The sequence below is a fragment of the Austrofundulus limnaeus genome, unplaced genomic scaffold, assembly GCF_001266775.1.
Source record: "Austrofundulus limnaeus strain Quisiro unplaced genomic scaffold, Austrofundulus_limnaeus-1.0 Scaffold1253, whole genome shotgun sequence".
In the NCBI taxonomy this organism is placed as follows: domain Eukaryota; kingdom Metazoa; phylum Chordata; class Actinopteri; order Cyprinodontiformes; family Rivulidae; genus Austrofundulus; species Austrofundulus limnaeus.
This window is the reverse complement of record NW_013953655.1, coordinates 108-12,506: the sequence shown is the minus strand read 5'-3', so window position 1 is coordinate 12,506 and position 12,399 is coordinate 108. Positions and strand designations below refer to the sequence as shown.

Below are 12,399 nucleotides of genomic sequence, written 5' to 3'. Positions count from 1 at the left end.
AGAAAGAAAGAAAGAAAGAAAGAAAGAAAGAAAGAAAGAAAGAAAGAAAGAAAGAAAGAAAATGAAATCTGCATAAGAGTGATAAATACAACACATTATTTTGCTAGATTTGTGCTTTTAAATTCCTGCAGCACACTGAAAAGAAGATGAACTTGATTCTTTGCTTGTGTTCTCCAGGGAACATGGACTAGAATAAAGTGTAATGAGTTCAATTCTTTGCCATAATTAGAAAGAAATCTGTATTTGGAGCTCATGAAACATTTTTGGCCTCTTTCTCAGATAATCTGGGATTTCTAAAATGCGTGTGACACATGAGAAAGCAGGTTGAAATACATGATGTATTGCCTTACAAATGTACTGTTCTGGTGTTATCTCTGAATGTAAATTTGCCTCAATGTGTGCTTACAAATTGTTAAACAAGGTCATGCATTATTTTGAGTGTGTTTGCGTGTTCCTGCGCATATTTTTCTGAGAGAGCATATGCTCATTTTAATGTGAGTCTTTGTTCAGTATGTGTGCATAAGTGTGTTTTTCTTTGCTACAAAACAGGCACAAGAGCAATGTTTGTCATGATGCAATCAGCATCTAATCCACCCCATATGAAAATGCTTGACTGCTATTCAAATGGCATGCAGATGGCTTAGAAAGCTTTGGTTTTGGCAAGAATGGTGTCACAGGAAAAACAATGTTTGAGGAGACAATCTGCTGTCAGTATCTGATGGATTAATGGTGCACTTTGATGCTAAGAAACAATTCTCTTCTGGCTAAGAAGATTTTGTCAGGTGCTTATTTTACACTTTAAGTATCTGTTTGATCATTATAACTTTGTTGGCTTTTGAGGTGAAGAATAGGGATGATTACATAGTGTCATGCAACAGGTGAGGGAGATGCAACTGAAGTGTGATGAGTCTTATGTTGACTTTCATTAGTCTCAATAAACTTAAAATTTATTGCATTTATTTACTAGCGGGAAACAATTTGTGATATGCTAAATCCTGTTTATTAAGGTTAAGATTTTTTTCCACAAATCTCTTCATGTTCTCTTTTCTTATTCTCTTCAGATCCAAGAAACCATCCAGTCAAGTCAAGCACAAGTAAAGCTAACAGAGAGTGAGACCATGAAGACAAGTTGTGGCTCCTAAACTTCCAGTTCAACAACTTGTGACATAAAATGGGTCCACTGCTAATCACAAGGATGCTGAGACTGTCTCTGTGAAGGCTTCAACAAACCCAGACCCAGTTTTTAGGGGATATTTTTTCTTCCTGTTTCTTTGTTGTTTTTCCCTCTTTTGCAAACACATCCCTCCGAATCTTTGCCCTGATTATAGCCTCTATTCAACATCATTTCTTTGCACTGACATCATGCAGCCTGCTTCTGGAGCCTCTACTCTCCTCCCTATTTTTCTTCCCTGCATACTATTCTTCTCCTGTTTCCCCGACATGGCCAGTGGGGACTGCTGGCTTATTGAGGGGGACAAAGGCTACGTTTGGCTAGCTATATGCAGTCAGAACCAGCCACCCTATGAGACTATACCCCAGCACATCAACAACACAGTCCATGACCTGAGGTTGAACGAGAACAAGCTGAAAGTGGTGCTTTTCAGTAACATGTACCGCTTCACAAACCTGACTGACCTAAACCTCACCAAGAATGAAATCAGCTATGTTGAGGATGGAGCCTTTGCAGCACAAGCCAATCTACAGGTGATTAAAAAAACTGTATAATGTATTTGCTAAAATTGACTTTGGAAAGCTTCTTCTGTTAAACTAGTTGTGAGATTTAAAGGCAACAAAAATAGAGGAAGGGCACTTTCAAGTATATACTGTATTTTCTGGACTATCAGTCACACGTTTTTCATAGTTTGGCTGGTTGTGCAACTTATTCTCTGAAGGGACTAATAGTATGCAAAATGCAATGTTTTTAATCAATATGATTTTACAAGGGTGTCAAACTCATTTTCACCAACATAAATACAAGCATTATAGTTGCCATAAAAGGGCCAGTTCAACGTCATATTCCTCATCTATTGTACGGCTGAGCATTGCTGGCAAACAGTAACAGAGCTCTATGTTTCATTTCCTGCATAGAAACAGCATTTTAACACACCATCATATAAACACTGAAAAGTACTATACGACTGACTAAATGTACAATAAATAATACAAAAAAATTTTCAAAAAATACTATTTAAAATAAAAAGAGAGATTTAATCACTGTTGAGTTGTGATAAGTGGCTGCTGTCTTGAATTTTGAACCCACTTTCCGACAGGGAATTCCTATTGAAGGGGCGTTCCAGTTTAAATGTATTACTTGCAAATGGGAAATCCCCATTTCCCAGAACAACTAGGCCACAACAAAAGTATCTGGCGAAAATGCAGTGAAATAGAGTTTTTACACTGCAAATTTCACATTCTACCTGCTACTGAACCATGTGCATCTTCACCTAGTGGAGGGATGCTGTCATTTTGTGAGTAAATAATCAACATGCATTATGGGAGATGTAGGGGAGACTGGGGACAGAAGCAACAAGGGATGGTTGCAACACATCATTTTTCTCCAAAAAAAAAAAAAAAAAAAACAAGCTAGAGTGATGACACTCACACTGTACATGCTCAGTTAGAGGCCCCACCTTGCAAAGCAAAAGTAAGCATTTTCAAAAAATGCTCCAGGATTTATTTGAAAAAAAAATGTTTTTGAGGTTATTTTTGCATAATGTAGGCGCACAGTGACAATAAGCAAAACAAAAGTTAATTGCCTCACAAATTGTTCTATTATTCTTGTCTCAAAAAGCCAACTGTATTTTATGTCAATTTGAGTCTTTGACATCTGTAAGGTCTACTCATCAAGGCAAATCTATATTCATCATTTGATCAAAAAGAATACATAAATAATACTGTAATATCATTATAACACAGTTTTTTTATTAATTTAGCAATAATATAAATATAAAAATAATAAAACTTTTATTTAAAGTTAAATAATATGTTGCAACCACTCCCAAACAATGTTGCAACTGTCCCCACCCCGGGGTCAGTTGCAACATCTGACTTTTTATTTTCAAATGCAAATTGTGAAGAATGTACATGCTTTAATCATCTATTAATGTTTTTGACTATTAACAGACAGATGTAAGTTTATTGTATTAAAATTTGGTTTGTCTAATTCAAACCATCTCTGAGTAACAGAGTCAAATGCAAAAAGTGTTGCAACTGTCCCCAGTCTCCCCTAGTTTCTGGTCAACAGCACACACTTATTTTAAAGGCAGTTTATCAGTTTATCACATAGAATGCTATGGTGGGTGACATTTAGCCCAACAGCCTTGAATTTGACATGTGATTTAGAACAAAACTATTAAATGCACAATGATCAATTTAAAATAAAAACTGTAACAACAGTAGAGCAAATTACAACATTTTCTGAGGTCAGGGCTGTAGATTTTAATATGAAACTACCACAGTGCTTGTTTTTTGTGTTTCAGGTTCTTCAGCTGGGCTACAACAAGTTGACAAATTTAACTGAAGCTATGATGAGAGGGCTTGGACGCCTGCAAAACCTCTTCCTTCAGCACAACATGATTGAAGTCATTGCCAACAATGCGTTCTGGGAGTGCCCTAGCCTCAGCAGCATTGACTTGACATCCAACAAACTCACTCGCATTGACCCGTCCACATTCACAGTTCTTAGTCGTCTGTTGGTGTGTGAACTGGCTGCGAACCCTTTCCACTGTGGCTGTGACCTGTATGGCTTCCTCACCTGGTTAGAATACTTCAACAATGTGTCACATACCTATGATCGCCTTCAGTGTGAGACACCCCGAGAAATGTTTGGCTACCCCTTACTAAGTCCTTTTGCTTCTGGCCACGGTGGTCGAAATGCCAAAAACATTCTGTTCCACCATTGCAAAGATGGTGTGATGATCCCAGGAATGACTTCTCTCCCACCAGACCAGGATGGCCCTTCTGGGATTGGACCGGAGATGTTTCCTTTTTACCTCCAGCCCACCACCTCGCCCTCATCTGCTGATGACGGTGTCAGTCCCAGCATCAAGCTCCATCATGTTTCATTTTCCACAGCCTCTCTCATTGTGAAGATTCCAAAGCCTTTCAGCAAAATGTACATCCTCACACAGAACAATAACACGTTTGTATCCGATGTCATGAATTTGAAAAACAAGAAGGAGTTGATCAAACTCCAGAAGCTCAAGCCTAACAACAATTATACCTTCTGCGTAGCCTCCATCCGCAACTCACAGCGTTATAACCACACCTGTCTCCAGTTTTCCACTCGGGGGCAAAATTCGGATGATTTGATTCCCACATCTTCAACCACTACACACTACATAATGACCATTGTCGGCTGCCTTTTTGGTATGCTTATTATTTTAGGAATTGTCTACTACTGTCTACGCAAGAAGCGGATGCATGATGAGAAGAAGAAGTCCATCTGTGTCAAGAAAACTATACTGGAAATGCGTTACGGGCCTGAGGTGGCAGCAGCAGTAGCGAATGATCCGTCGGCAGTCCATAAGCTTCAGGAGCAGTCCAGAGAACACCATCAGTATCAACACCACCATGGAGGAAAAATGTCCACCTCCTCAAGCTCTGGCATGCTCCACTCAGCCAACACCACCTCCTCAAGGCTCTCTGCTATCCCTCAAGTAGAAAAGATAGCAAGTGCTTTCTCAGAAGCCATGGCTACAGGCAAAGGAAACTATATGGATGTAAGAACTGGAGGAGCGGGAATGGACAGAGTGGGAGATGGTGGGCATGGAGGGAGGAGGGGGGATGACATGCGTGACGATGATGGAACTGACCTCGGCGATGACTCGGATGATGACGGTCGTGGCTCTGCCTCAGAGATCTCCACCATTGCCATGGAGGTAGACAAAGTGAACCAGATCATTAACAACTGTATTGATGCTCTGAAGCTGGACGCAGCAGCTGTTGCTGCTTCAGGCACTTCAAACAACCCCACTGCTTCCTCTAATCCCACCTCCCCTCCACCCACCAGCACGTCCTCGCTTACTCGTGGCCTAATCCCCCTTTCAACTGGCCTGGCGGAGTCATGCCAGAGTCATGCTCCCAATAAAATACCGCCTCCTCCACCCCTTCCTGCATTAAATACCCCTCTCTCTGAACGTCCAGGCATCAGTGGTGGTGGTTTTGTTGTTTCTCCTCCGTATAGGCATCCTCCTCCAGCTACTGCTGCACGTCCCATTCAGAGGCAAATGAGTGCAGATGCAGCTGCTGTGATGGCAAATGCTGTCAAGAAGCAGAGCAGCACCACGTCTTGTGGATCCGTGGGTCGAGACAGGGACCGAGGAGCAGCTAGGGTGTACAGCCTAGATGTTCCTGAACCAAGGAGTCCTGATCCCTGTAGTCAGCAGCAGCTGCAGTTCCCAGACCGAGCCAGTCCTGTGGGCTGTGGGGAGCCTCTGGAGAGGTTACCTTTAGTGGGGAGTGGAGGCTGTGGTGGAGGGGGTGGTGGCGGTTGCGACAGTGGTGGTGTTGGTGCCCAACATCAGGACAACCAGAAGTCGCACCACTACCATCAGCAGCAGCAAATACAGCAGCAGCAGCAGCTGGAGGTGCAGCAGGACTACCACTGCTCGGAGCACCGCCACTCCGTCCCAGCTCTCTACTACCAAGGGTCGCACCAGGGCTCCCCTGCCCAAAGAGTGTCTTTTCTAAAACCTTTGACGCGCTCCCGCAGGGACGCAGCCTCCTATTCCCAGCTTTCGCCTGCTCGCCACCACTCCAGTTACTCGGGGTACTCCTCTAGTCCAGAGTACTCCTCAGAGAGCTCGCTGCGGATCTGGGAGCGTTTTCGTCCATACCGAAAAGGCCCGCGTGACGAGTCCTGTTACGTGACGGCCGGAAATGCTCTTCGAAAGAAGGTGCAGTTTGCTAAAGGCGAGGACCTACATGACATTCTTGATTATTGGAAGGGTGTATCTGCTCAGCAGAAGTTGTGACTGGGAATCAGAGTTGAGCAGCGTGTGAAAAAGAGTTATAGTACTTCTTTTCCTGATCAGCCCATGGGCCAGTGAAACRATTTGAAGTTTATAAAGAAGAAAATGTAGGTCAAATTTTGCCTTTGGGGATTTTTTCTTTTATTTTTTTGGCATGCTAGGTGTATAGAATATTGTGCTTAAAGCAAGAACTTTAAAACTGTGCCTGGGATCGGAGAGTCATTACAGTGTTTTGTTTTACACTTCTTGGTAGCACTTTTACATTCTTAATTAGTGTTGTGGGTTTTCTTTATTATACAGGGAACAAATGCCAACTTTGTAATTTAGTACTTTTTGATCTTATCATGCTCTGTGATGCTATTTTTTATTTTACCAGTGCCATGTTTCATCTCAAGCTTAAAGCTTGTTTGATCCAAGGTGTTACCCATTGTGTGTTGGATTCCACATCCATTTGCAGCTTCTAAAAGAAGAGTGAATTTGACAGGATGGGTTAGGTGGAATCAGTGCTCTGTAATAATTGACGGCAGTTAACTGGGTACAGTTTGCCTGTTTCTCTGTCCAGACACCTTGTAAGGCTGAGGTGTTTTTTCATCACCAAAGCTTTTGCTTGTAAAAATAAATTGAAAGTAAACAAGTTTTCATTAAATGAGCGATAAGAAACAAGACAAACAAGGTTTAGATTGCGTAACAGGAAAGGAATGATGAGATATAAATATTTGAAAAAAGATAGAATTTCTTCCAGAGTGTGATTAAAGAATGAGATATGGCCTTTTCAAATTTGTGGCCATATTTGGAACCAAATACCAGAAAATTTAGTTAAGAATATTTTCCCTGAAAGGGAAAAGTCTAGATCTCTTGAAGTGGGTTTTTATGAGAAAGATATGAACAAGATATATTTTACAAATTGTAGATTGCTCTTTGAAGACCTGCAGTTTGGAGAAATGAACTTCAATTCTGACTGAATAAAGGAGCTAAATGCTAATATGAATGGGTCAAATCTCAGATTGTTGCCAACTTAAACCAACTCTAATTTAAAAAATCAGTTCAGCAAATTCAATTAGACTTTATACTCAACCATTTGTTTTGCATTAGTTACTTATTTCAGAAGAAATAATATTATGTCCCCGAAGAAGTGTCCCATGCTGCAGAAGAAGTGCTACAGCTACCTGCTGCTGCTGTTTGTGTTTGCACAAAAAACATAGAAATGTAAATAATCATCAGTGATAGCGATTTAAAGGTTTATAAGTAGTTTTTTTTTAGACTGGAGTTGTCTCAAAATGGCAGCAATTTGATTTGGTCTTGGTCCCGCTTGGACCACCTGTTAGCTCATCAGTCCAGAGTTAACTACAACAGGTTAGATATTCATTGTTCACATTCTTTCCCACAAAACTGCATTTCAAAAGTTCCAACATGTCTCTATAAGTGATACTTATCATTGTAATTTAATTGCATACTTACAACAGTAATGAATCAGCTTCTAGTGTATGCCTTTACAACAAATCTACAAGAAATGTAAAATACAAAATATATGGCATTGACCAAAAGTAAACAAAAGCAGTAGAAAGAGGGGTGGAAAAGAAACAATCAGAGTGATACATTTAATTGTGTCTACAGTGAATGTAGGTGAATCCAAAACTTACTATGGGGAGATCTGTTGTCATTGTTTTGAAACAAGTACCACGGTACATTCCAAATCCTTTCTCTAACYTTAAAAATGAACGAGGCACAGTGGAGAAAGGACACTTTTGATTACTGCCAATGTGTCTGCTCGTTTCTGGAAATCAATACTATTTTTGTCTATAACTGACCTAATTAACTAACTTGTGACGGGCATGTCCACTTACACTTTATGCCTCATAATTGTGTGTGTAACTGTTTGGTACACAGTGGTCATTGTAAGCAGGTGTTGGCATGCCGTGTCGGAATATCTTGTATATGCCCAAACTGACATAAATTATTATTTGTTGGTATTTTGCCCTGTGGCTGGTTGTCTGAGTCTGAACAATGCTAGATTATTAACGGCATGTACAAATGTACAGATGTCATACATGTTCATTGAAATTGTTACTGAAATGTGACGATCCACAAATCTACAGCTCTTCTTGCTAACACAGCCATTTCTTTGTCATTTTCTTAATTATTTTGTATAGGAACATTGCCCTTTTTTTGCTTTTTCTTTTGAAGTAATCTACTTATCATATCCCTGTATGATGTGTCATCAACATTTGGACTTCCTGTCATCGGAGAAATCCAATCCTCAAAAAGTGAATGTTTAATTTGTGGCCATGGCTTCCCATTTCACTTCAAAGCTGCCTTGTAAAGGGAACATTTTAAACTTTTTCTCCAATATTCACTTGGTTTTCAGACCTTCCCTGCTCCCACAGGTCCAATAAGGTGACAATATGTGAGCAGGATGCTGAACTGAGCATGCTCTGAATGTACTAAATTGGAAACAGAATAAAACATTTTTTGAGGGAGGACACGAGGTCACGACATATATCAGCATTTTAGGTCTTAGCTTCGGTTGCTGATTTTTAGCACATTATTTAATCTTGGAAGTGAAGGAAAAGGTGAGTGGGACGTATGTAAAAGTATGTTGATGTAACTCAGAAATTATTTATTTTTTCCTTTTGTTTGTTAAACACATTTCCTGATTTTTTTCCCCATTCTGTAAAAACATGCATATTCAGAGTCAGAGTTTACATCATGATCCACCTTGGAAATTGTAAGTTTCTGTCATCTAAGATCTCAATTATTTTCACTTGAAAAGGAAACTTTCACCAGATCTTGGAAGTTTTGGAATTAGATTTTTATTCTATTTATTTATTATTTTTTATTTCTACAAGCATCTAATCAAACAGAAGAAACATGGTGCATTAAACCCAAAACAGTCTCAACTGCCATTACAAGTTTACAGAAACCAACACTGAGTTTAATCCAGTTCGATCATCATTCCATTCATTTTCATCGACCTGAAAAAATATACAGTCAAATGAATGAAAACATTGTTTGTTACTATTTTCATGGATGATTTCCTTTTCTCATATTTCTATTTTTATATGCACATTTTGCTTATCTGTGTGTTTTATCAGGAAATAGACATTCAGGTGATAGACGCTCAACTGCTCTTCTGCTCAGACTTCATTGAAAAGATTTGAAGGGACCACTGAGGGCACTTTAAATTTGATGTGAGTGGATAGTATTTTCCAAAGTAATTTCAAGATTCATAAATATAACTTTAAGAATGACCTGAAGGACTTTATAATGTTTATTTCATGTTGCACAAACTATATTTGATGTTTTAAACTAAATTGTTCAATTTATTGTCCCTGGATTTAAAGGGTGGCTGTCAAAATTATTATTGTTTTTGATTCGTTAAAAATACCAAATATAGGAGCTACAAGCAGATGCCACTCTAAAATCTCTCAATGATGCATGCCTGGAGCTGTTTTGTCCCTGAAAAATAACGTCACTGAGAGAAAATAACGTCAGCCCARGTCCTCACAATCTCCAGAAGAGTGGCCTGCATAGAGAAGGACGGTGGTTTTTGTAGCACCATCCGTGTTTGTCTCAAAACCACAGAGARGCGAGATGACGCTTGTTGAGTTATTAATGTTGAATAGTTTTGTCAGGGACGGCCTTGGTTTACTTAATGATGTCTGGATGTTATAAAAAAAAAACTACCAGACATCTTTCAGTTTCAGCCTTTTATCATTGAAAAACGACAACTAATAAACAGGTTTGGTGCAGCTGAAAAATAAATGTATCTGCATCACGTTAAAATAKCAAGTTCATGTCTGCTTATTTGCTGGTTTTATGAATACGCCTTTTGTTGTTTCTGTTAGAAATATTCATATTTATTTTGAAAGGAATTGTGTACGAGAAGCCGAATGTTAAATGTTAACATGTTAAAATAGAGACTAAATGAAACTGATATCAAAGTATAAAATACAAAACTTCAGTTAATCAAAAGTGTGAAAAATCCTATTTCTTTCATATTTCATTGATACATTATTTTTTTCTTAGTGTAATCAAAGTCTGTAGTTCAGCTTATTTCTCAAACTGGGGTTTATTGCCTTAAGTGAACATTGTATTCATGTGAGTAATCCTTACATCGCTCTCAGTCCCAGTCAAAAAGCTCCTATATGAGAAATCATCATTTCCAGGTAATCTGTGAATGTCTGACGTATCAGAGTGACTTTTTTTTTTATCATTGATCTTCCTTTTCCTCTTTTTCTTCGCCATAAAAGAAGAACAGACGATGAAAACACAATGAACAGTCAGGATGATTCACATGTTGACTAAGTTGAAATTACCTTTTTTTTCCCTGTGAGGCAGGTAATGTTCAAGGTCCTCTGGGGAAAGGCCATGAAGCAGAAATGTGGCTGAATGCAGGCGGATGATGGAGGATGTGAACGCATGGCATCACTAAACCTTTTCCATGCATGACTCAGTGCATCGCTTCAGATCAGCTGCTACACAGACGTGGTCGTATGACGGGATAAGGACAGATTCAGGAAAGCCAACAATTAAAAGCAGCTCTTATTCAGAAACTGTCAGAGGGACATCTTTGTTTGCACTTAATAATAAAGCAGGTGCCAATGCTGACAGCTGGCTGGAAAGCCTTTTATTTGATAMCTTTAGTCTTTTTGTCTCTCAGGCTCATGTGAGGGAAATTAGCTTGAGTGGATAATGTGCCATATTTGATTAGTGAAAACTGTCTTTTCATAAAAACCACAGAATGGCTTTAACGTATGCCTATTTTTATTTTTTTTTTCTGTTTCTCGGATGAGAAGCTGTTTTTAATTAAGTCAGCTGAGACAAATGAAACGTCCTAATTCGGCTGATTTCTTGTTCATCATTCTTACGGGCTGAGCACTGCCGTTGATTTTTTTTTTCGACTGCCATGTCGTAAAAAAACTAAAAACTTTTATCATGCTCAAAGCTTTCACTTCCTTTTATAGTTGTCAGAAAATTGCATTAGGCTTCATATGTTACCGTCACGCAATCTAGTTTCTGAGCAGAAGAGTAGTTGTTAATCCCGTCACTGAGCTGAGTTGGGCTAAAGGTTTGCCACCTGATTGGACCCAATTTCCAAAGATGGTACAAAAGACTTAATCTGTGAAATATCTGTGAATTTTGTATACAAGATTTAAAATAAAAAAGACTAATAATGTCAGTGTTAAATACTTCTATCAATGTTTTTTTTTACTCAGCCTGATCTCTTGGTTTGTCTGTGTGCTTATTGGTTTTCAGCTGTTTAACTTGTTTTTAGGGGGAAATCCAGGGATCAACCTTAAATATTTGCAAAGGATTATGAACAGAGAAAGCTTAACTTCGTGTACTACATTAAAGAAAAAAAAACAATGTTATGTTTGCATGATTCCTGTATTTTTTGAGAGACAAAAAGTATATTGTTGTGTACAAAGAGTGAACGTACATTGAAAAAAAAACTATGGGGACTGAGATGTTGAAGAATTTTAATTTTGAACATTAAGAGATTTTTGCTGTTTCTCTTCAGCTGTTTTTTCTGTGTGCGTCTCTGATGTTTTGTACTTGCATCCCTGCTGACTCTCATTTAAATTGTATTGCTCACCAASACTTCAGTTATTCTACTCATGGCCAAGAGCTACCCCCACCATAGGCTGAGGGCAGTGTACATTAAAGCCAAGGGGCTAAAATAGTTTGGTTGCTTACACCCATGTGCGGATTTGAAAAAAAAGATGCCTTTCTGACTTAAAACGCAACCATATCATGGTGGTTTTTCTTCTTTATTCAGCTTTTTCTTCTGATTTAAAACAAATCACAGCTTAAGCAGAGTGTCCTGAAGGGATGCCAGCTTACACACAGCAGATAATGTGATGGTCTGAAGCTAATCTCAGTCCATCACTTCAAAGTCATTGGTGAATTAACGCAGCATCAGCAGCTCCTCCATGAGATTCTCTCTTGTTGTTAACTAAATAAAAAATATATTCTTCCTATCCTGGTCTTGGTGTAATAGTTAGGTCTTTTAAAGGGTCCTCTGGAAATGTTAAAAACTGTCAAACTCAATTACCTCTCAGACTAGCTCATCAATCCTGTCAGAATGGAGAAGGGGGTCTCTGCAGCCAAGAAGTGGACGTTTCTTGGGTGTGGGCCTAGTTCGGGAGGCCTTGATTGCTCTGATGGACTTGTGGGGGAAGTTCAAAGATGAAGTGATGCTATTGATAAAATCTTTGTGAACCTGTAAATATAATTTATTGACTTCAAATTTGATGCAGCTAGCACCTTCCTGTCTCACGTTGTGACTAAAATTGATATTCTTAAAATTAGCATCTGGATTGTTACATTTCTCCCAATCTGTCTTTACCCAAACCACGCCCACACCCCTATCTGACCAACTACAGTTTATACAAACCACGCCCACACCCCTATCTGACCAACCACA

At 39.1% G+C, this 12,399-nt stretch overlaps 1 protein-coding gene across 1 annotated transcript; it reads left to right on the top strand.

Annotated features, from left to right (window-relative positions):
- Positions 1-1,061: 1,061 nt before the first annotated feature.
- On the top strand, positions 1,062-11,344 carry LOC106534716 (protein phosphatase 1 regulatory subunit 29; the record flags this gene model as incomplete). The annotated part of the gene is given in 2 exon segments (XM_014031441.1): positions 1,062-1,704; positions 3,480-11,344. Coding segments are annotated over 2 exon segments (2,838 nt in total). The 3' UTR covers positions 5,976-11,344.
- Between the last annotated feature and the right edge of the window lie 1,055 nt (positions 11,345-12,399).